Source organism: Sus scrofa, chromosome X, assembly GCF_054392235.1.
Source record: "Sus scrofa isolate SSC_HxYL_T2T_F1_AM1 chromosome X, Sscrofa_HxYL_maternal_Yorkshire_Landrace_v2.0, whole genome shotgun sequence".
NCBI lineage: Eukaryota > Metazoa > Chordata > Mammalia > Artiodactyla > Suidae > Sus > Sus scrofa.
Window position 1 is genome coordinate 93,478,521 of NC_139401.1, and position 26,200 is coordinate 93,504,720.

The 26,200-nt window shown below is 36.6% G+C and overlaps 1 protein-coding gene across 35 annotated transcripts in view; it reads right to left on the reverse strand.

Annotated features, from left to right (window-relative positions):
- ZMAT1 (zinc finger matrin-type 1) overlaps positions 1-26,200 on the reverse strand; it is a 162,906-nt gene that overhangs the window by 3,363 nt on the left and 133,343 nt on the right. For 5 of the 35 annotated variants that reach the window (XM_021079797.2, XM_085006884.1, XM_085006885.1 and 2 more), the window contains 5 exons: positions 17,109-17,215; positions 12,431-12,532; positions 12,179-12,353; positions 9,668-9,952; positions 377-476 (listed from right to left, as the gene is read on the reverse strand). In XM_021079797.2, coding sequence (XP_020935456.1) covers positions 377-476; positions 9,668-9,952; positions 12,179-12,353; positions 12,431-12,532; positions 17,109-17,215 — 769 coding nt within the window. Of the gene's footprint in view, positions 1-376; positions 477-6,859; positions 8,974-9,667; positions 9,953-12,178; positions 12,354-12,430; positions 12,533-17,108; positions 17,216-26,200 lie in introns of those variants that run through there. The other 30 variants (XM_085006895.1, XM_085006896.1, XM_085006894.1 and 27 more) reach the window with 13 other exon arrangements.

Below are 26,200 nucleotides of genomic sequence, written 5' to 3' on the forward strand. Positions count from 1 at the left end.
CCTTAACTACTATACCTCACTGGAAGGATGATGACCAGATCACTGAATCCCTGGAACTAATCAATCTTCCAGGGATTATCTGAATTTATATGACTAGTCTGAGAATGATCATTTAGCATCTTTCCAAAGAAGGACAATGCTATCTGGTCAAGAGGGGGCAGGGCAGTTATCTAGCTCTGTCAGTATACTATCATGGCTAGAGAACTCCCTGGGGGATGGTGATAGCATGCAATATGTTACAAATACCACCAACCATACCCAGGATCAAGTAATAAGAAAATGAAAGCCTAGAAAAGTTTGTGAAATACATGCAGAGGTACTTGACAGAAGCCCTGGTCTTTGGTGTCACTGGAGCATTTTGGCAAGAAATACTTACTTAATTTGATGTTCACTTCCTTGCATATGGGACCGGAACATTTCTAAAGATGTAAAAGTGATATTGCAAATATGACAAACGTAGGTTCTCATACTAAATGCTGAAAAACAGAGAGTTCAAGTTAAAAAGGTCAACAGGGATACACTAAGAATCACAGATCTGGACAGGAATTTACTAGAGATCATCTATTTGAACTTTCCCAATTTAAAGATAAAGCCCAGAGAGGTCATATGACTTGGCCAAAGTCACAGAGCCAGTTAGTAATAGAGATAGCCTCTCAGAGCCTGTGTCTCTTAAATTGAAGCCCCAAATTCTTCACACTACACCACACTGCTTCTCTAGCCTTGGTTTCTTTCTTAAGAAACTACTATCTGCTTGTCTATTATAGCTATGTGGAAATACAGTAGACTCTTCAAATTTAGCATGCCTAATCAATTTTGCCTCTTAATCCCTCAGCCAACCTTTTTGTTTGCTCCTAGTTCTATCTGTACCCAACTAAAACCTGAAACATCCCACAAATAGTAAAGACAAATAAAAGCAATTTTTTACTATCTTACCTAAAATCACTGTAGTACATTAGTTTACCAAAAGTAATTTCCACAGACAGATTTTAGAAAGGAGAGAGGTTCAGTAAGCCCCCACTCTTAGGATAAATGCTGAAACAAAATTCTAAAGCAAAACTACTACTTACCACTTCATAAGAGTCAAGAACTATAAAACAGGTATACCAGCTACCTCTCTACTCTGATTCGTAGGTAGAACTGGAACCAGGAGATAGATTTATTTTTGTTTTCTTAATCTTGTCATCCTTCCACTTTCTCTTTGGTCAGAAGAAGCAAATTTAATAAATTTCATAAGCTAAATATAAAAACAATCCCGCCCAAAGGAAGAGGCAATAAATTGATGGCTGCAGAGATTTTAGGGTCAGACAAGGTCATCTTCTTTTAAATCAAACAGCAACTTATTCATTTAAAGGATACTAAATTAATCATTACTAAGCATACTGGCCTTGTTCAAGTAAAGATTATTCATAGAAACAGGAGTTTAGGGAGTTCCCGTCGTGGCTCAGTGGTTAACGAATCCGGCTAGGAACCATGAGGTTGTGGGTTTGGTCCCTGGCCTTGCTCAGTGGGTTAAGGATCCGGCATTGCTGTGAGCTGTGGTGTAGGTCGCAGACACGGCTCGGATCTTGTGTTGCTGTGGCTCTGGCATAGGCCAGTGGCTACAGCTCCGATTGGACCCCTAGCCTGGGAACCTCCACATGCCGCAAGAGCGGCCCAAGAAATGGCAGAAAGACAAAAAAAAAAAAAAAAGAAAGAAAGAAAGAAAGAAACAGGAGTTTACTGTCAAGGGGAAAGTAAGAGTCTGATTTTAAATAACATGGGGACTCTGGTCACTACTGACACGTACTCTGTGGTGGGCCCAGGGGAGCTCAGCAAGTTATGTCACAGTCTGAATGAATGATTCTTCAAAACTATCCTCTCTTCCTGTGTTCTGATTTTGTGCTTGCCAAGCCACTTCTGATTATAATGTGGTTTCCCATATTCTTGATGCCAAAAAGAGAATACTCTAGATGATAAATATTTTTTATAAACCTGGGAACTGGAAATATGTATGTCTCCTCCTCCTCCAATAAATCAGTACCAGAATGACAATGGTATTAACGTAAACTACAGCGTTTCCCAGACTTCTCTGGTGAGAATCATCTGGAGTGTGAGTTAAAAATACAGATCCCCAGACTCCTCCTCTGAAGAATATGATTCACTGGGACAGGGGATTTATATTTTAACAATACCCCAGCTAATTATTGTCAGAGAATGTATGGAAAAGACACTACTGAATACTTTTCCAGTTCCTTGGTTGTTTATCAGCATCTTCCAATTTTGTTTTTGGTTTGGTGAGTCCTTGATTTGGGGCTAATCAAATCTGAAGATTATGGAGTTGTTGCAAAGCTGAGGACTGAATCCAGGACCCTGCATGATCATAATAACCCTTTTCAGGAAATTATTACTAACCTTATTTAACAAGCGTGAAAACTAAGACTCAGATTTGCTTGACCAATACCATGTATTTTGAGGGCACACAAGTGCAAGTAGGAATCCTGGTTTCCTCTAGACTAGCAGTTCTTAATGTTAGTTACACATTAGAACCATGAGGATAACTCTGAAAAATATTCATGTTACATTTCCACATTAGACCAATTTAATCAGAATCTTTAGGGGGTGGAACCAGGCTTTCTTACTTTTTGAAAGCACTCCAGATGATTTTTCTGTGCAGCCACTGTTGAGCACCACTGTCTAGATTACTGAGCCAATGCTCTCCATTATGATTTTAAACTCAGATTATATTTAAGATGTTTTACCTATTTGTTCAGTGCTTATACAGCGTATTGTATATAATGTTCTCAGTTCTTCCATGGTTCCTACACAAATTATATAAGAAGATTATGGAGTTTCCATTGTGGCTCAGTGGTAATGAACCTGACTAACATCCATGAGGACGCAAGTTCAATCTCTGGCCTCACTCATGGGTTAAGGATCCAGCGTTGCTATGGCTGTGGCATAGGCCGGCAGCTACAGCTCCAATTCAACCTCTAGCTTGGGAACTTCCATATGCCGCAGGTGCGGCCCTAAAAAGACACACACACACACACACACACACACACACACACACACACACACACACACACACACACAGATTATAATATAGGTAATCTAGGATTTAGAGGAGCTGCAGGTCACATATGAAAGATCCAGAGGCAGTTCTGATTTCTACTACCTTAGCCTCTGTTTTTTTCACACACTGATGTCCTTTATCTTTTTCTAGGATATGAATATCTCAGAAAATAATATAACAATATAAACTTTCTGTGAATATATGAAGCCTGTTTACTGGCCCCAGGATCAAAATTCATGGTCTAATCCTACTGAAACTTGCCTCTACTGTTTCTCCTATCGAGTCTGCTCCTTGGCCCTGGTGGTTTTGCTCCCCTCAGCCCTGCTAGGATCCCTTGTTTCTGACTTCACCCAGAAACTTAAGCTTTTTTGCATCTTGTACCTTTCAGAATCATCCATAACCTAACACTTGTTGGGCCCATTTTTCTCCTGATGCCCTATCTCATAACTCCTTGGACTAAAGTCTTTGTTTTCAAAGCATAGATTAGATAAATGCATATTTTTATAGTCTAACATTGTGGTAGTCAATGTTGGCTCTATATCATAATCACTTGGGGAATTAAAAAAGAGAAAACAAAACACTCATGTGTGGGTCCCAGGGATTCTAATTTATTTGAAGGGTGGTCTGAGCACTGGGTTTTCTAAAAGCTCCCTGTATGATTATAGTATGTAGTTAAGAATAAGAATCATTGGTCTAATATCTTATATGAGGAAAATCAATTGAGAGCTACATGTAAGCAAAAATGCAACTTAATTTGGGATTTAGCTTATGAAGAAAAATTGAAAATGTCCAATTTTCCTGTTTTTAAATTATGAAAGGAAATCAAACTATTCCAAGAAAACTAGCATTTGTTGAGGACCTATTCTGTGCTGGGTACTGTATACACTGCTTCATTTCATTCTTTTTCAATCTTGTGAAGTAGGCTTATTCTCATTTTATACCTGAGGTGCAACTGGGCTAGTGACTTCAAACATTTCTCCAAATCTATGTTTATCTCACTGAATAACACTGCCTCTCAATAAACAATTACCAAATACTGAGAAAAACTATATACTCATTACCATATAAAGCACTGAGAAGAATATTGCAGAATAAAAGACGTTGTCTCAAGAAGGCCAATTCAGTTATGGGACTATAATTAATACAATTATCAATAAACAGTAAAGCCTATGATAAATCAGAGGGAAGGAAGAATACCAAGAGCTAGAGCAGGGAGGGAAGTTGTGATGGATTTTGAAGGAAAAGAAGGATTTGCATTGTAAGGAAAGCAAGTAGGACATTCCAGGGGATGAAAACAATATCAGGTATGAAAGAGACAGAAATGAGCATGATGTGCTGAACTCAAATAATCTGTTCAACAAACACTAAACACTTCTGTGGCACCAAGCATCATGTTAGATGCTGGAGTTACAAGATGAATAAAATGGGAAGGTTGCTCACAAATCCAAGTAAGAAACCACATGAACAGATAATTTCAATCCCATTTGGTAAAAGGTAAGAGAAGTATGCTTAAGAGGTATGGGAATTCAAGGGAGCAGAGGCACTTAGTACAATATGGGGATCTGAAGAGGGTTACTGGAAGAGATGAAGCCTTAATTAAACTTGGAAGAATGAAAGTTATTTAACAATGAAAAGAATTAAGAAGAGTATTGCACGTAGAGAAACAAGCATGATAAAAGCACAGAACTGTTTTCAGGAACTTGTTTAAAAAATTTTTTTATGGCCACACCTGCAGCACATGGAAGTTCTCAGGCCAGGGACTGAATCTGAGCAGCGGCTGCAACCTATGCCACAGCTGCAGCAATGCTGGATCCTTTAACCCACTATACTGTACCAGGGATCCAATTTGCACCTTCACAGTGACCTGAACCACTGCAGTTGGATTCTTAACCCACTGCGCCATTGCAAGAACTCCCAGGAACTTGTTAAAATTTGGAATCATTGTAGAATAAAATACAAGGGGATGAGATAAGACAGGAAAAAGGATGTCAGATCAAAGAGACTTCTGTGTTATGGTATGGAGCCTAGAATTTTTATTCTGTAGGCTGGGGAAACTTGAAGTGGTTTAAGTAATAAATGACATGGTCAGCTCTATGTTCTAGAAAAAAAAAATCTCTCCTCTTATTTCAATACAGAGGATGAATCTGAAAGGAATAAGCCTGGAAGTAAGGAGACCACAGTTATGTGAATATATGAGACCAAGCAAGAGATAAGAAGGGTATGGGCTAGAAAGGTCATAATGGAGTAGAGAGGAGCAGGGAGATTGGTGAAATATTTACCATTAAAACTGAAAAAACTTAATGACTGATTTAATGTGGAATATAAGGGAGGAGGAAGAATTTAGAGAAGTCTAAAATAACTCTCAGCATAGTCTGGTAACTGAGTGGGTAGTGATCCTGTTACCTGAAACTGGAACTTCATAAGGTAGTACTGCTTTAAGAGTGAGAGAATAAGCAATGGTGAATTTTAGTTTAGACACACAGAGCCTGATATATCTGTGAGATTTCCATATGAAGGTGTCCAACAGGCAGTTAGATATGAGAGTCTGAAAGGCAGAAGATTGGTTAAAGTGATTATGGAAAAATCAGAGCATTGGGGTAGTTAAACAATCAGAGCGGATGAGATCTCCTGAGGATGATGTATGGGTGGGCATAGGAATAGCAACATAATGATTAAAAACCCTGGACAGTGCCACTCTTTAAACTAGATGGTAGAGGAGGAGGGGTCCATGAAAAATCAAGAAGTAAAGGACAGAGTTATAAGGATGCACAAGAGAGAGTGATGTCAAAGGAGCTAAGGAAGTAGAGATTTTTAAAGAATGTTTAGTGAATGGAGTAAAGACCTCCATTGGATTTAGAAATTTAGAAGTCACAATGACTCTAGGGAAATAGTTGCAGTGGAATGGTACAGTGATGGTGTGGAGGGCTGGGAAAACATATGTCAACAAATGGCAATGAGTTGAGGAGTGAATGTCAGTGAAGACAGTATAAGAGTATATTTGAAAAACAACAACAACAAAAACTGGGCTAAGAAGATAAGGGGAAAGTATAGTATTTAATGGGAAACTCAAGTTTAAGAGATGATTTGGTTAAGTCAAGATACTTAGTATCCACATTTGATGGCCACAATTTTCTTGATGAAAGAAGGAATGCTGTGAGGAGGGGGAGTATTAAACAGTAGAAGAGAGTCTTGAAGAATGATATAGGCTTTAAAATCACCGCCGAAAGGAAAGTAAAGGAAAAGGGAAAGTATTAAGTGGGACTAAAAGTCCACAGAGGTTGGATACTAAGACTCTGTAGAGGTACCCAGTCTCTAGCCCTATATAATGTTCCACAGCATCATTCAGTATTCTAAATGTAAAAGTAGAATAAGTGGACTGTGGAACTGACCCAGAGTTGAAATCTTGCTACTAGGTAGTGAGAGAGTAACAATGAGGTGTAAGTAAAGCATTCCAAAATGTGGTTACAGCATTAAAGTGCAAGATGATGGTAGTGAAAATGTAATGGAAAGGTACAGGAATGAGAAACAGTTCTAAGAAGATCTGATGTGACTGTGGATGGGTGAGAGAGATATAGGGAGATAAAGTGGTCAAAGATGCCCTCAAAGATTCAAGTGTAGGTGACTAATAAATAGTGGTACTACTGGCAAAGACTGAAAACTTGGTAAATTCAAGATGGGTTTAGGGGAGATTATTATTTAATTTTAAATGTGTTGAGTTACAGGTGATGGTGAGACCTCTAAGTGCAATAATGGGACTAGAAACTAGTAAAATAAACAAAACAAATACAATAAATAAAAAATACATACATACTTTAGTTCCATATCGTTATGGTAGCCATTCCTGTGCTAATAAGATCTGGGCTGGGTGAGGGACATGAAGAAAGCAGTGAGAATGATGAAGAAAAAGAGAGATTAGATATGGTAGAAACATATGTAAACAATAGCAGATATAGAAGACAGACAGAAGGGAGAAAATGAGTGAAGACTGAAAATAAAGTGGCACATGTTGTTTTTGTCTTACAGCTTGCTCACTTACAAATATGGACTTCTGCTGTTGCTGTTCTTTGAAACTCTCATTAGCTAATTTAAATTCTCTAGCTATTTTTTTCCCAACCCTCAAATGTTTACTGTTCTCAAAATTGAATATCCAAGGCAGGGTCAAAAACCTTTTCTTTGAGCTTTAGCTTCAGAGGCTAGTGTAAAATGACTTTGATGACTGGATTAAATTATGCTGATGATCAGCACCTCTTCTGTGGCCAGATAAAAATCTCACCAAAATCCTCCTTCTCTCATTCTAATAAACTTGAAACTTGACAGTGCTAAAATGACCCTCCTTTCAGAAGTGATCAGAGTACACACACTTCTCATAGCTGACACATTTCTCCATTTCAATTTACCTAATGCCACTAAACTAGAAGCCACTTATTTCAGATAACCCTCAGCACAGCAATAGGAAAAATACTTTTAACGAGTAGAAATCTACAATTTTCAGAAGCCCTACCACTTTTATTTCTACACTTGCTTAAATCAGCATTCTTTAAAATCCTAGATAAAAACACAGATTCCTATGTAACTTTTGGGGATATGCTGAATCACATTAAGTAGCAAATGTAATAGTACAAATGCAGGGTTAACACTCAAGAAATAAAGATTAATAGTTCCCTGATTCATATATTAAACCAACCTCTATTGAGGTAAGCCTACTCTGTGCTAGTTTCTATCTCTACTGCTAGAAACATAAAGTCCCTTCCCTCAAAGACCTTACATTCCAATGGGAGATAAAGACACAGGGAGAGATAATTAGATTTGCAGGTTAAGGAAGCACAGAAGATAAGCCTTGGAGGGAGTGAAAAGTCTTACAGGGAAGTAGCATGTTAAAGAATGTGTAGGAATTAGTCAAGGGAAGAGGGACATGAAGATGTTCCAGGCAAAATGGTGGCATGATGGGCATGGAGACAAGAAATGGGATAATGGTAATGGAACAGTAGAGAGCTCTGAAGCTTAGGTTTTTGTCCTTAGAAAATAAAGAAACGAGAATTTTTAAGCAGGTGAATGACATGGAAAGGCATGCACTTCAGGTGAAACATTCTAGTGGTTAAACTGAGGGTGGATTTTGGAGACAAAACTGATGGCAAGGAGAGTAGTGAGGAGGTTATGGAAATATTCTGGAACAATGCTTCTCAAAATTTATTGTGAGTACAAATCACCTAGATCTCTTGCTTAAAATGTAGCTTCTGATTCAGTAGGTCTGCAGTGAGGCCGAATTTCTTTTTTCTAACAAGCTCCCAAGTGATGCTGATGATGCTGGCCACAAACTGTACTTTGAGTAGCAAAGCTCTAGGAAAGATGTTGAGGGTCTGAACTAGTGTGGGAAAAGCAGGGCTGGAGATAGGGTAAAATAGTCATGGCTTGATGCTTCATTAGATGTAGAAAGTGAAATAGATGATGCTGAGGGATTTATAGTTAACTATGGGTTTCTACTTTGAACAACTGAGAGGATTTGAAATGGCTATGATGTATCCAGGTGAAGCAGTAGCTGCCATTTGAATATGTAAATCTACAGTTTGACAGAAAGGTCATAGGCATACAGATGGGAGATGAAATCAGGGGAATGAATTAGATCATGTTTAGAGATTAAGGTCAAGAATGGAATCATGGGAACACCTACAATTAAGCAATGAATTTTAAAAAGAGTTCCCAAGGAGAACAGAAAAGAAAGAGAAATACAGGAGAAGAACCAGAGCATAAGGTGTTACATAGGACAAGGAATAGAGCTTCATGGAGGGAGTAATGAACACTGTCACATGAAGCAGAAAGGTCTAGTAAGGAAAGAATTGAAAAATAGTAGTGAGTAGAGTAAAAGAAGTAGTGGAAGAGAGAATATGGAAAGGGGATAAAATATACTAGTAGTGAGAAGGTGCCTGTGGGGAAAAAAATGAAAAAAAAATATGGTTAGAAGAGCAAGTGGATCACTCCAGTCAGGATCAGAATCTTTATTGTGCCTGAATTCTTGCCACTGTTTCTCGGCTCCTTTTTTCAAAATCTCTCCTTCCCACTTCTAACAAGCTAAATCATATATTTCTTCTATGAAGATTTTCTAAACCAGAATGTTTCATTCCTCTGGTTACCAAACATTTGTACACAAAAATCCATGTCTGCAGCCTCTTTCAATGAAGTGTTATTAACCCAACTAGTTTATACACTTGCCCCTTCAGGGAAAATGGCATATTATCATTTGTATTCCCAACAATGACTAGCCTAGCACACAAGAGATACATATTTAAGCCATACTTAGTGACTGAATGCTATAACCACATGATACTAATTTAAAATACTTCCTTATGTACCTATGATATAACATGAAGCTATGGTAATACATACATATGATTCTTTAGTTAATAGGAGTCATCTGAACCTTTCTGGGTTTCATTTTCTAGAAGACCAACAGATGGACCTACATGGACTCAAAAGTCCTTACTTACATAAAATTCTATGATCCCATGAGTACTAGCAATCTCCTATTCAATAAGACTAAAATGGTATATACATAAGCCAGTAAGTTTTATAAAACATAAATGTCCTAAGAAAGAGATTTGGGATATTTTTACTGTTTACCATTTGCATCTGATTTTGCTAGAAGAGGTTTCTCTCTTATCTTGTCTACAAACTTCTTCCTAGCTTCATTTCTTTTGTGTTTTTTCCCAACATAATGTTGTTGGGCCATTAATGGACTATTAAAGGAAGCAGGACAGAGCTTGCAATACTTGTTTGGATTGTTCAAATCCAAAGCACTGCTGGAAGAGGAAGGCATAGGCTCGTCTTTAATCCCACCTGGAGGAGGCTTGACAGCAAGGGGCTTCAGAAAAGTTGACTCTGAAGAAGTAGTAATAGGCACACCTGCTGAAATAGTCATAATGAAAAGTGATCAACATATGTTTAGCTACTAGAGCCGCATTCATCACAAAGTATTAGGGAAAGTTAAGAGTTCTTTAAAAACCTACTATCTCTTGACTTCTACATGGGGCTTTTGGATAAAGGTACTCAGGCTAAAAATAATTTCCTTCTCTGAGAATGGAAATTTGAATACAAGTCTGTCACCAAGTTTTTCCAACAAAGATACAGGAAGGAATATTCAGTGTTAGGCATGTATTTCAAATGAATTATATTTATCTGAAAAGTCAATGAAGGCATGAGACCTGTCTTAGGATGGCTCTCGAGGAGTTCCCTTTGTGGCTCAGTGGTTAGCAAATCAGACTAGCATTCATGAGGATGCAGGTTCGATCCTTGGCATCGTTCAGTGGGTTCAGGATCCTGTGTTTGCCGTGAGCTGTGGTGTAGGAGGTCACAGACGCAGCTCTGATCTGGCATTGCGATGGCTGTGGCACAGGCCGGCAACTAAAGTTCCGATTGGACCCTTAGCCTGGGAACCCCCATATACCACGGGTGAGGCCCTAAAAAGACAAAAAGACAAAAAAATAAAAATAAAAACAGGATGGTTCTTGAAACTAATTAGTGGGGGTAAAAGACATAGTACCAACTTCTAAGTTGGTTCTTTCTTGAATAGCAGAGTAAGTCATCTATTCAGTCCGGAACTATGGTATCTGTATCAAAATAAAATATATGCAATTGTTTAAGGCTATAAGATTATACACGATTATAATTAACACGATGATGGTTATTTCAGAGCTCGTGCACTTAGTCTCTCTGAGCCCAAATTGGTGAATCTGGGAGACCAAAGATTAGGCTTTACAAGATGCTTTCTCTTACAGAGCACACTGATTCTATCCCTCTTGACTGATAGGCAGAAAAACAAATATACAACAAAATTAGAAAATACAATAAATTCAAAATAATTTGGGTTTTGTTTATTACAAAAATACATTTTAATGCTGATGAGGCCTATACTACGAGTTGGAAATTAATGTTGGTAAAATTTCCATGCCAGGCATGCTTTAGTCCTAAAGTGTTGAAGCTAGTGAGAATGTGGCAAATTATTTATTCTTATTTTTTTCTAGCACATATAATTTTAAAAATAGAGTTTTTAAAATTATTTAAAAACTATTAAATCCCATTTTCCAGGGTGTACTCTGCTACTTCAGGCTAAAAGTGAGACCTGTGGGTCAGTTCTCTCATGCACTGGTGGCCCAGCATCACTGAAAGGAAGACAAAGTAACGTTTTATAGTTCTCTGTATCTCTGGTATCTAACATAAATAAATACTCAACAACTGCTGATTGATAAAGCTGGTGGTACTTTATATTCATAGGAAGAAAGGAATGAGCTCTCCAGGTAGAAGGATATTACATAACTTTCTTTTTTCCTATAGTTATAGTCAGAAAATGCTGCATAGCTATCTTACAGTGAAGACACTTATCTGAACACACATTATAAAATAAAGTTTGGGAAATAACTAAAGCAAAAAAAAGTGATAGATTCATTCTTACTCCAAGGGGACTAAGTAAGAAGGAGCTAAGACTTTATGATTTGATTAGAAACTGGAGAAGTTCCCTGGTGGCTCAGTGGATTAAGGATCCAGCAGAGACACTGGTTGCTGCTGTGGCATGGGTTTGACCCCTGGCCAGGAACTTGCACATGCCATGGGTGTGGCCCAAAAAATAAAACTGGAGAACTCAAGCTGCTTGTATTTTTTTTTACTAGCAGTGTAGAAAATAACTTGCTTTTATTTAGAGTTAATAAACTGAAAAGGAGAGGTCATAACGTTTCTTAAAAATCAGCTGGTAATTATGATCTCCATATTAAATGACAAGGACACAGAAAGAGATTACCAAGCAAAAGAAGAATCAAGTTACTGTGGCAGAGTGAAAGTCTCTTCAATAAAAAACAGATGGCAGGAGTTCCTACCATGGCACAGCAGGTTAAGAATCTGACTGCAGCAGTTCAGGTTGCTGTGGAGGTGCAAGTTCAATCCCCAGCCCAGCACAGTGGGTTAAAGGATCTAGTGTTGCTGGAGCTCAGTGTAGACTGCAGCTGTGGCTGGAATTCAATCCCTGGCCTGGGAATTTTCATATGCCATGGGTGTGGTCATAAAATTTTAAAAAAATGTATGGCAGAGTTCAAAAAAATGATAGATCCTATATTGAAGCTAAAGAGGTGAATGTCATCTTACCCATCTCTGGCTGAAATCCTGATGGAGATACCTGATCATGCTCCTCCATTAATTGCTTCAGTTTTTTAGCATGGACTTTCCCCACATAGTGAGACTGAGCAACAACTGGGGAACTAAAAATCATGTTGCAAAGATCACAAAATTTGTTTCTGTCCACTACTTCACTCCTATGCACCTGAAATAAGCACAATCCTATTAGAAAGATTCAATAACTCAGAGTTTCAAATTACGACGTCAACATAGGCCACTTACCTGAAAATTCCTAACATCCATCTTCATTTTCCTATCAGGCACTTCATTTTGTTCCCCATGCATTTGAAAATAAAACCTAACATTTTGAGCATGTTTTTCACTCTGAAAAAAGATATAATGTGACTTTATTTATTCAATAACAGAGGCACCCCAAAGTTATACCTCTCTGAATTTGAGGACAGCACCTGTGAATTGGAATGCACATATATAGTGTGTAACAAATTAATGAAAAGGCTTCACATGCTTTCAAATCTCAAAATCTCAGTTAAAATGAAAATAATGCTATAATTTAGAGGCCAATAACTTGTAGGTTCTTGTTTTCAACAAAGACTCCTAGTTTTTGTCCAATATCAAATTTCTTCTTCTTCCTTAGTTACAAATCTTGGGTGATATACCCAGCTAAAAGGCATATTCCAGCCTCCCTTTCAGCAAGATGTAACCATGTGACAATATTCTGGCCAATAAGATGTAACCTTAAGTATTAGGTGGAACTTCTGGGAAGCCTCCTAACAGGATGGGAATGAACCCTTCTTATAAACTTCTTCCCTCCTGCTTCTGGAATTAAGATGTAAAGGTCAGAGTTCCAACAGTCAACTGGGTCTATGGGGGATCTTGAAGACAGAAGTTAATTAATCAGAATAGAAAGAGAGAAAATGCCTAGATCTCTCATAATGTTATGGGGCTGTCATATCAGCCCTGCCTGCTTACCTCTTAAATTATTTTATGTGATGAAATTAACCCTTCTAGCTTAAGCATAATAGAAAAATCTCTGAACAAAATACATAACCAAAATGTTGGTGCAGGTAGACAAGAAACTAACATTCCTGAGCATATACTGTGAGGCAATTATGTTCTTTCTACAGTGTTTTAAATTGTAAAATACATATATATATTTATTTGTATATACATGTATTTGTATGTATACATTTCTATATATGTATAGAGATATATAAAATACATCTCTACATATACACATATAGAAAAAACACAGGAAATGATACAGCTGAAGTACATACCCATTACCAAAGTTTTAACAGATATTAATATTTTGCTCTGTTTCTTTCAGATTTCCTTTTCAAAAGCTTTATACAGTCCTATTGCCTCATGAAAACAATCCCTTCCTGCTTGGCCTCTTCCCACAGGTTACTACTATTTTAAAGTTGATCTATAGTATTTCCTTTCATGCTTTCATTCTTTTAGTATCTATGCATGTACCCATACTATTGTCATTTTCAAATATATGGAAATACTATTGTAATGTTTAAAATTTTATGAAAATGGAATTGGTCTATTCAGATCCTTTTCAACTTCCTCTTTATAACTCAATATTATATAAGATTTGCCCATAGCTCTACTTCATTTATACTGCCTGCTGCATAATATTCCACTCCATATGCTACCCATCAAGTCCCCTATTGAAGGCAGTAATGTTTCTGTTTATTTTGCTATTACAAGCCTTTCTGCACTGAATATATGTAAATATATCTCCCAATATACATGTTCAAGAGTTTCTTTAGAATAGATACCTAGACATGGGCTTTTTGGCTTATAAGGTATGAGAGTTTTCAACCTTAATAGGTATTATAAAATTTCTCTCCAAAGATGTTGAAGCAGTTTACAACTTCAAATACAGCATATACAAGTGTTTTTGTCTTCTCATATTCTCCTGAAGTGTTAAGTGCTATTAGATTTTAATTTTTGTGAGCATGATGGTTTTGGTAAGATACTTCATTATCATCTTAAGTTGGGGATCCAGTACGATCACTTGTGAAGTTAAGTATCTCTTTTACAGCCTGTTCATATCACTTTCCTATTTTTCTATTGGGCTGTTTCTTGTTCTAATTGATACATACTTCTTTATATATTCCAAATGCTAATCTTTTGTTAGTTATATGGGTTATAAATACCACTCTATCTGTAGCTTGTCTGTTAACTTTATAATTATTTTTTGCCATATAAATATTCCCTGCCAGGTATCATGACATATTTTAAAGCTAATTAGGTGAAATTATTTTAGAGACCGGTAAATATAGCAATACAATAAAACATAACAGCATAAACATATATATGTATATATGAAAATTAGCACATGATAGAGATGCCATTACTAATCAGTGGGGCAAGGATGGCCTATTAAATAGATAGTACTGGTATACCTAGCTATCTGTACGGAAAACATGTTACTACCCTCCATGTATGAAAATCAATACCAGATGGATTAATTAAGCACTTTAACATAAGAAATAAAACTTTTTAAAGTATTAGAAGAAAATAAAGGGACCTATCTATATGACAAAAGTACAGTGAAAGGTTTCTTAAATATGTAAGTATAGATACAAAGAGAAATATTAACACATAAAACCTCGTTAAAATTCAAAACTTCTGCAGTAGTGTTCTATTTCATATGTACAATAAATACTATGTTGAGACAGCCTGACAGTATTAAATAAGCTGCATACTAAAGAGAAAAAAAAATCACCTTTTCAAGTAGGATATTTGTACGGAAATGCTTTCAAATATATGGAAGGTCATGAATAGATCTGATTGTTTAACAAGGTTAAGCACCGAACTTAGAGATGGCACTGAAATTTAAATTTAAAAATATGCTATCACTTGTGATGGAGCATGACAATGTGAGCAAAAAGAATGTATACATATATGTGTGACTAGGTCAACTTGCTGTGCAGTATTGACAGAACACTGTAAATCAGATATAATGGAAAAAATAAAATTTATTATAAAAAATAAAAATATGCTAAAACATTACATAATGGTTTATAGTCATTAAAATATTACAGAAAACTAAAAAGATGTAATGATAGGACAAAGTGTTCAGAATATGTTCTTATATGAAAAAACGTGAACAACATACACAATCTCTTTTGTAAAAGTGTGTGTGTACTTAGAAAGTACTGGAATTATATAAGTTAAAAAGAAGTTAATCAGCATTTGAATTATGATTTATATTTTCTTGTATTTTGCATATTTTCTACACTGACTAGTACTTGATAATCTCACAAAAAGCGATTTTTCAAATTTTTTTTTTTGTTGTTGTTGTTGCTATTTCTTGGGCCGCTCCCGCGGCATATGGAGGTTCCCAGGCTAGGGGTTGAATCGGAGCTGTAGCCAATGGCCTACGCCACAGCCACAGCAACGCAGGATCCGAGCCGCGTCTGCAACCTACACCACAGCTCACAGGCAACGCCGGATCGTTAACCCACTGAACAAGGGCAGGGACCGAACCCTCAACCTCATGGTTCCTAGTCCGATTCGTTAACCACTGCGCCACGACGGGAACTCCGATTTTTCAAATTTAAATTCAAGTGGTTCCAACTGCAGTTATCACAGGGCCCCTTGATTATGTACCTCTCTTTAGTAACTCTAAATCTTTGAGCTTTGGGGTCCCAGGATGTGCTAGGCATGCTCACATATTTAATTTCACTTAATTCTCACAAGTATAGTAAGAGAGATGTTACTGCTCCCATTTTGCAGACTCAGGAAACATGCTCAGAGAAGTAAAGTGACTTGCCCAGGGATATACAACAATAGTGGGGTTAAGAGTTGAACATAGGTCCTCTCAATTCACAACCAACACGTTTTCACTATCTGTAATTATAGTAATTGAATCCCAATCAACATAAGGACTGGCTGCCTTACAAGCTGCCAATAAGATTAGCAATGGGCAAAACAAGGTGAGGTTTTAAAAAGTAGAACTGGGGAGTTCCCATTGTGGCTCAGTGGAAATTAATCCAACTAGTACCCATGAGGATGTGGGTTCAATCCCTGGCCTTGCTCAGAGGGTTAAGGATCTGGTGTTGCCATGAGTTGTGGTGTAGGTCGCAGACACAGCTTGGATCCCGCATTGCTGTGGCTGTGGCATGGCCCGGCAGCTATAGCTCCAATTTGACCCCTAGCCTGGGAACTTCCATATGCCATGGGTGCAGCCCTAAAAAGCAAATAAATAAATAAAAAGTAGAACTGGCATTATATTTCTTTTAAGTAAGTATATCTAGTACTTTTTATAACACAGATACCAGATATGAAAAAAAATCCAAGTTAATAATATGATATAGAAATGGAAGAAAAGAACACTGGACATGAAATCAGAAGAAATCATTTTTAAGCTTAATCATGCCAAGATTAGCTATGGAGTATCACTATCCCTCTGGGTTTCAATTTTCTAATCAATAAACAAAAGAAGTAAGAACATTAAAATTCCCTCTTTTGGCTCTAGAATTCTATGGTAACTGTGCTTAAAAACATGTGGCTAAGTCAAGTGAAAGATTGGTTCATTTTGTTTTTATCCTTCATTTACTGTAAAGGAAAACTTGTGCTCAGAAATATACCTTGATTCATGTTAACAGTTTCCTGTTCAAGCTTTATAACACTTTCCTTATATTTACTATAAGGACACAAAGGATATAGTAGTTGAGAGATACAAAGGCAGGCAGAATGGTGTGAAGAAAACATGCTTTAGAGAAAAAAGACTTAGTTTAAACCCGAATTCCCCAAACCTAAGCTGGTAAGTTACTGTCCCTCTCTGAGCCAGTCTCCTCATCCATCAAAGGGAAATCATACACAGGATTCTCATAAGAATAAAAAAAAACTAACATATGAAGTTTATCTGCTACATTTAAAAAACTATTTTTAGACTCTACTCCCATTATTTTTAACCTACCTCATAATGTGAAATCCTCTGTGATTCAAACTGCAGCACCACTCCACATATATTACAAAAATTATCTGTAAAAAGTTCAGTCTTTTCCTGTTGATTCCAACTCATATCTATGAATAAAATAAAGGGTAGTGAGATTATATATATCATATCAATGAATTTTTTAAGTATCATTTTCATTCTTCAACTACATATTTCATATACCACCTCAAGTCTGAGTGCTTGCGAGGCTACAGTAAAAGCTTTTTGCTTATTGAGAATGTAATTTATACTCGCATAATAAGTATGCCTCTAATGTAGAATATGGCAAGGGTTATTTATTTAATATAAGTCTAGGCAGCACCATTCCAAAGGACAAGTTATGGGGGTACCAGTAACTTCATGAGCTTCATAGAATGATTTGGGGCACCAGTAATGAAAGACAGGATTAAAACACGCAGCCTTGGAATTCTGTTTTACAGTAGACAAAAATCAGAGAATCACAAAAAAATCTTTGCCCATAGTAGGCAAACATTTTCCATTGTTGTGCAAACATTATCACACTCATCTGGCCAAACAAATCTCACACAAGCCACTCTCCCCAAAATTATAAAGTAATGTTCATATAATAAGTTCTAGAAATTATGCTACAGTGTTTCTCACTAATAAATAACACATGCCAAAGCTTTCTAACTTTACACTTGAAGTCCATACCTCTATCTAAAATTATTAACAGCTGCAATGTATTTTGCCACAATTTATTAGTGTATCATAGGGTATAAATCACAAAACATCGAGTTTGCTTGCTATTTGGCTATTTAAATCAATAAACTGATACTACAATACTTTCATGGAGAAATGCCAAAGATATATTAAACGGATAAAAAGTTGTAGAAGAGACTCAGGGACACAGAGAACAGACTTGTGGTTGCCAAGGTGGAAGGGGTAGAGAATAGGATGGACAGGGAGTTTGGGGTTAGTAGATGCAAAATTGATTACATTTAGAATGGGTAAGCACAGGGAATTATATCCAATCTCTTGAGATAAAACATAATGGAAGATAGGATGAAAAAAAGAAAGTATATATATGTACGACTGGGTCACTATGCTGTACAGCAGACTTTGACACAACACTGTAAATCAACTACACTCAAATAAGAATTTAAAAAGTGGTAGAATAATAAATATAATAATCCACTTTCCAACACTAACAAAAAGTAAATATTTATCACATATAAAAATATGGAAAGGAGTTCCTGTCGTGGCTCAGTGGTTAATGAATCCGACTAGGAAACATGAGGTTGCGGGTTCGAACCCTGGCCTTGCTCAGTGGATTGGGGATCTAGCTTTGCCGCGAGCTGTGGTGTAGGTTGCAGATGCGGCTTGGATCCTGCTTTGCTGTGGCTCTGGCGTAGGCCGGTGGCTACAGCTCCGATTTGACCCCTAGCCTGGGAACCTGCATATGCCACAGGAGTGGCCCAAGAAATGGTAAAAAGATTAAAAAAATATGGAAAGATATAAACTCAATTTGAAAGTGATTAACTTGGGGAAATAGGGCTAGAAAAGGGAGAAAATTTAACATTTTATTATCTGTACAATTGTTTTCTTTTAATTTTTTCAAGAAGTGTATAGGACTTTCTAGTTAAAAAAAACTTTAGAGGTATTTATTTAAAAGTTGGATATTTTCAACTAAGCTTAGTTTTCAGTACCACTGTTCAGACTAAAAAGGCTTACTTAAATTGCACTCAAGATAATAACTGTAACTAGGACTGTGTCAAAAATAAGTTGATGAACTGTTAAAAAATTTATCCCTATAATATATAGTACCCCCTCTGAATTATTTTTAGGTTGTTTTAAAATATGTCATTTCTTTAACTTTGACTCTAAAATCAGCAAGGTAAAGAGTTTAACTAAAATGTATTTCAGGACTTCCCCTGTTTCAGAATTAACTACTACATGCAATCTGAGCATAGTGATAAGATCTTGAATTAACAGCTAAAATCTTTAATTATAAGTTAATATTATCATTTGGTGGCAATATAATTTGTTACAGGGAAAGTTTCCATTAAGAAGACAAAAGGAAACTGCTAGCTTAGAGGTTCAAAAATTCCTAAAATTTAACACTTATTTCTTTCCTAGATCAACCTTTAATTCCAGACTTCCTCATTTCTAATAGTCAAAGTTTGACACTGGCCTCCAGCTGGGAAATATGAAGACTGAGTATTTTAACCCAGCCTTTCATTACTGGTGACCACATCATTTCCATGAAGCCTGTGAAGTTACTGGTACTTCTACAACTTTTCCTGTAGAATGGTATTGTCTAGACTTACTGCCTTTGACTCATTTCCTCAACAAGTTCTTGGTCTTTTTTTCTTTATTAAATGGCATAATATTCCAGACTCAAAATCTCAGCTATTCTTCTCTGCAGCAAATCACTGTTTCATGTCTGTTGTAGCTTATTTGACATCTGTTGCTTCCTTTTCATTACCCATAACACTACCTCAGTTGAGGCCCTCGATGTCTTGGGCATGATTTAACTTTATTGGTATTTACTGAGGTTGGTTTCAAAGTACTAGGTAGACATTCTGGAAGAAGAAAAAAGAATGAGTATTTATTGAAGACTTGCTATGTGTAAACAAGGTAACAGCTTACCCCTTTAGTCTTTAAAACAAATTTGCAAGGTAAGTGATATTTCCCATATTCTGAAGGTTAGGAAAATAGGATTCACTGAAATCAAAATAACTTGTCACATGTTATTTGGTAGAGCTGGAACTTAAATTTGTTTTATGTTGACTTTTTCTATTATACATACACAACTGTCCCACATATTAGAAATGACACAGCAAGTGAATAACTCCTAATCTCAAGAAATTTACAATTTAGTAATGAAGATAAAATGTGTATAGAAAGAACTATCATTCCAAGGTCGAAATGTCATAAGTGATATAAGGTACAGTGTGTTCCTATTGAGGAGTCTGGGAAAATCTTTTCAGAGAACAGGTTTTAAACTAAGCTTTAAAAGATGCATAAGATTCAAAAAAAAAGTGCGTAAAGATATTTGGGGGGGAGATAAGAGTACGAAAAATAATGACTGAAAGCTTAAAATGAGGCTGAATCATAATTGGTTTCATTAGGGCTTTTGGACTTAATTCTACATTCAACAAGGGAAAAGAAGTGACTTTAAATAGGGATACGAGTTAGGAATCAGTTGCAGGCAAAAGGTCATGAAGCTTGAACCAGAAGAGGGCAATAGGAAGCAAGACAGAAAGAAAGAAAATAGAAAGGAAGGAGCATATCTATTGAAAATAGAGTGTATTAAATCCTGAGCTTAAAACTTGACATGAATATGATATCTTTAGATCTATTACATTTAAGCTTAAGCAGAGTTGTTCCTGATCCAAGAAGTGGAGTTCTGACCTTACATCCAATAAATTAATCTACGATTACTTGTCATTGGCAAATTCTCCTTGTGGGTGTAATATAATGAATATGTTGATGTTCTGACTTCACTGAATCAAAAATTAAAACAAAACTCTAAAATTCAGAAAAAAGATACCGGAGTGATGATGCACATTAAAATGCACTTAAAGGGACTGCTCTAATTTTACTTAAATAGCATGTTTTCCTAATTCAATGATGACTAATTCTACTTTCAAAACTTCAGAAACAAACCTTCATGTAAAAATCATTCTTAATCAGGGTTTCACATCAAATCCACATGCTCAGTTTCCAAATCAAACATGCTTAATTAAAATAAAAATCTTTGTGGGTGGTCCCAGTCACCCACAAGTGATTCTCATGATTGGGAATCACTGTCCTACAGAACAGGCTCAGATTCTTACACATAATGGCTGTCCAATATCTATTTAGTGACTAAATTGATTAATATAAGGGTCTTTTCATCTAGAATAATAACTTATCAACCTAACTGAGCTTTAGTCTAAGTTGAAGAGATTTTTGGAAAAAAACAGAGGAAGGAAGGGAGGGAGAAAATAAAAGGAAAATGCTCCTTGGCATTACCTCAAATCCATTTAAATCTCTAGGGTTGAGGCTTAAGACTCTGTGTTTGTATATAGGGTCCCCAAGTAATCCCTTTAAACAGCCAACCTAGTGATCCTTGTTCAGTTTTCCACTGAGGTAATTCTCAACCCTGCCTGCACATTAAAATCACTTAGGTTGTTACATACACTTAGGTTGAAACATAGCAAGTCCCAGCTCCATCCCAGACCAACTAACCAGAACCCCTGGGAGTAGTTCTCAGTCATAGTTTATTGTGATTTGTTTTTTTTTTTAAAGTTTTCTGGGTGATTCTGTCGCACAGTGAAGGTTAAGAATCACTGCTATTTTTTAGCAGCCAAATTTACATGTGTTTTTGTTCAACTGAAACCTGTTTTCCAAGAGGGTCTCAAACTTTAATATGCATCAGAATGATCTGGAGAGCTTATTAAAAGAAATTACTGGACCCCACCACAGATTTTCTGATTCAGTAGTCTGGGATGGGGGATCAAGAATACACATTTGTAAAAAGTTCCCAAGTGATGATGCTGCTGCTGGTCCAGAGATCACTCTGAGAATCACCATCTTAGAGCTTCCACTAGTCCTAGTTCTGTTTCTCGAAGTCATTGTAAGTATAATGTTTCTTCAATGGAAATCTTTAAATATTTTTAGAGAACCATTATATCTTCATTCCTTCCCTTCCTCTTTAGCCTTTTTGTGAGTTGATGCTAGTTTCATCATGCAGAATGATTTTGTAGTTCTCATTCGTTTGCCTAAATCCATGCCATTCATAAAGTGTAACGTAAACACAATCACTCTAATAGTGTCACAATAAGAACAAGTAAAATGAGATCACCTCAATTTTAAAAATTGAGATAAAAACACATAACAAAATTTATCATCTTAACTATTTTTAAGTTCAGTAATGTTAAGTATATTCTCATTTTGAATATTTCTATTCTAGTAATATAGCCTAAGATTACTTCACCATTTTTTGGTGGTCACATCATACTATCACCTCATGCTAATTTTTGACTAAAATAAAAGTTTCCTTTTCACCTGTAACTGATTAACCTCTGTCACTCCAAGATATAGTTACATAGATAGAAACTTTTCTGGATCCCCGAACAGACCCAATAAACACTCATATTTGTCTCATTTAAATTTTTTACTTTGTTAGATTCCTTCCAGGCTTTCAAGATCTTTTTAAATCCTAAATCTGTGGACAGGATGATTGTGGAAGGTAGTTTTTTACTGAGAACAATTACATATAATGGGTATTATTCTTCACTCCATACTATCAATTTTCCTCAAGCTTCATTTCCCCTAAATGTGACCTGTATGTAATGATACCTACTTTCTAAAAGTGATACCTGAGATTTGGAGAGGTCAAGCAATTGGCCCAAAGTCACATAGCTAGTAAGCGTCAGAGCCAAAGTTCGAATCTAAATTTTCCCAAGAGTTCCCTGAGTACTGGCTTTTAAAAATGCCCAAGTTGGACTTCCTGTCGTGGCTCAGTGGTTAACGAATCTGATTAGGAACCACGAGGTTTCGGGTTTGATCCCTGGCCTTGCTCAGTGGGTTAAGGATCCCATGTTGCTATGACCTGTGGTGTAGGTTGCAGACTCGGCTCGGATCCCACCGTTGCTGTGGCTGTGGTGTAGGCCAGTGGCTACAGCTCTGATTAGACCCCTAGCCTGAGAATCTCCATATGCCCCATGCGGCCCTAGAAAAAGACAAAAAAAATTTTTTTAAAAATTTACAAATGCCAAAGTTTTGAATGAGAAACTTCCTAAGTTTGGCATATGTAAAAAACCTATCTAATTCACAGGAGATGCTAAATAAATGTTCCTTTAGGCCCCATTCTACCCCCATTCCCACTATTTGAGACATGATTTTTGGCTGCCCAGAAAACAATGGCCTGGAGCCAATTCTGAAAATGTGAGAGGAAATTGGTGATAGTAGAGATGTTTCTCAGTCTGTCTGGCCAACCTCAGGGAATAGACGTTAAATCAGGGGTCAGGTGAGCAAATGACTGGCTGTGAGGAAGATGGCTGAGATGGGAACTAATGTTTACTGAGCAATCATTACATGCCAGGATCTGAAGTGTTCCCTCAAAGAACTGGGCCTCAGGAACTGGTTCTGGTAGGAAGGGGGACCAAGGTATAGCTGAAGAAACTTGGGGATTTGTATCTTCCTTTCTTTTCTTTCTTTCTTTCTATTCTCACCATATCTTTTTTCTTTCTTAACTAATCAGAATATGAAACAAATGTATTTTTATTGGTTGTTAAATATGAGCTAACAAAAATTCTTAATTCCAAAAGCAGTGAGTTATAAAAAGCACATTACAGGCTTTTTTTTTTTTTTTTTTTTTTTTTGCTTTTTAGGCCTGCACCCACGGCATGTGGAAGTTCCCAGGATAGGGGTCAAATTAGAGCTACAGCTGCCAGCCTACACCACAGCCACAGCAACGGGGGATCCGAGCCTCATCTGCGAACTATACCACAGCTCATGGCAATGCCGGATACTTAACCCACTGAGCAAGGCCTCCTCATGGTTCCTAGTAGGGTTCATTAATCACTGAGCCACGAAGGGAATTCCCTACATTACTGTCTTTACCCTGGTATTAACTAGCTATATAACTAAGAACATATCACAACCTTTCAGATTTCCATTTGTGAAGTTTCTTAAAGACTTTATGGGCCTAAAAATTCAAAAGGTTTCAACATTTCTTCCCCTATTCCTCCATTATTTGCATCTCCTTGTCTATGGCATAACCCTAAAGCTGGTTCTCTCTCAAATATTTCTTTGAAAAACACACACAGAATTTCTATTAACAAATTTAAAGGTTTTAGTCATAGCATACTGGAGTATTATTTTGGTTATAACTTAGGTGTAAGTGGTTCAGTTATGCCAATGAATACATCAGATTCATGGGAGATGCATCTTTCGATCTAATTTGGTTGGAGAGCAATGATTAAAAAATATAAATAGGGAGTGCCCGTATTGGCACAGTGGAAACAAATCCGACTATGAACCATGAGGTTTTGGGTTCAATCCCTGGCCTGGCTCAGTGGGTTAAGGATCTGGCTACAGCTCTGATTAGACCCTTAGCCTGGGAACCTCCATATGCCACGGGTGCAGCCCTAAAAAGACTCTCTCTCTCTACATATATATATATAACACATTAGATTATCAAATGACAAAATACTGCATGCTATGAAATGCGATTTCATCTTTCATATGCAATAAACTTCTTTGAACATGGGAGGGTAAGTATCTCCTGGTTAATTTTAGGCATATTATTTTAATATTCCTAGCATAGCACTTACCGATTATTCTTCATTCCCTGACATATCTGAATTTTGTACGTACCATAAGTTTGGAAAAAAATATATAAATGGGGGGAAAGATTTTATTCTCAGAATCAAAGCACAGTTTAGTGCAGAATGTTAATGAGATCTTCATGATACAATCATGTGCCCTCAAATATGGACTGGGGTATATTGTCTTTGAAGCATACAGGAACTTCTGATGCTGATACCATTTGTGTTTTAACATAAAACAAAAGCAATGGGAATAAGAAAGGACTGCCAAAAACTAGGTTCAAAACAGGAAGAAAAGCTAAGTCTGATGATGGAGTGAGGGCTTAAACTAATAAGATATGGAAAAGATTAACTATTAAACACCTTATTTTCCAGAAATGAGACACATCAGCAAGTTCTCTAGAGTGAAGAAATATCATATAACATGACCACATTTCATGTAACCTGCAGGCAGAGTTTCAGTTTGGGACAATGAAAAAGTTCTGGAGGTGAATAGTGGTGAAGGTGGTATAAGAACCACTGCATGTCACTGATATGCACACTTAAAAATGCTCAAAATGGAAAATTTTATGTTATATATATATATTTTACCATCATAAAAAATAAAATGTTGGAAAAAAAAAAAAAAAAGACAAAGCGGAGTTCCCATCACGGCTCAGTGAGTTAAGAACCCGACTAGTATTCATGGGGATGTGCGTTCAATCCCTGGCCTCACTCAGTGCATTAGGGGTCCAGTACTGCTGCAAGGTGTGGCGTAGGTCACAGATGCAGGTTGGATCTGGTGTTGCTGTAGCCGTGGCGTAGGCTGGCAGCTGCAGCTCCAATTCCACCACAGGAACTTCCATATGCTGTAGGTGTAGCCTAAAAAGGAAAAAAAAAAAAAAAAAAAAAAAGACAAAGCACCTTTTCCCAAACCATGGCATGAAGGGTAGCTGATTCAGAGGAAACTGCATGAGTAAATAATAAATCTTTGTTTCACTACCAAGACCTGAATGATCCGCAACTGAATATCATTAATGAAGGCTATCTTAAATCAAAGAGTGATTTTGTGACAAATTATAAATGGGATCAGAGTTCATGTATTTAATGATCCTACAATTTATTATATTTATGTATGGCTGCAGCCTTTGGTTACAGCATGAATCAACCAATATTCTATTAATGAAAATGTTTAATCTATTTCCTTCCTACAAGGAATGTTTACATGACTTGAAAAAATAGAAGTTTCATAAAGTTTGGAATAGGTGAAAAACTGACCTACAGCACTGAGTAGTAGTAAAAAAAAATAATAATAAGTAGTAGAGCACTGGGTAGTAGTAGAAAAAAAAATAAGCTTTTGAGTTAGATTCAAATCCTATCTCTACCCATAACTACATAAATTTGAGAAAATTACTTAACCACTCTGAGCCAGTTTTTTTCACCTAAAAAGCACAGAAATACAGTATCTTTCAGCATATGGTGAATATTAAATGAAATAAAAATTTTTAAATGTTTAACACATGTAGGCACTCAAGGTATGCTTGCTTACAATTCGGAAGCTTCGCATTTTAGTACTCTATATCATCATTTTATTTCAGATCAGAGTAATTTCAGAGATAATTTAGTCTAGGATTTCTCCATCGTGGCACTATTTTCACTTTGGGCCAGATAATTCATTGTTTTGAGGAGCTATTCTACACATTGTAGGATATTTAGCAGCATTCCTGGCCTTTACCAACTAGAAGTTGGTAGCATTCCCCAGGTGTCACAACCAAAAATATCTCCAGACATTGCCACATGTCCCTTGTGGGGTAA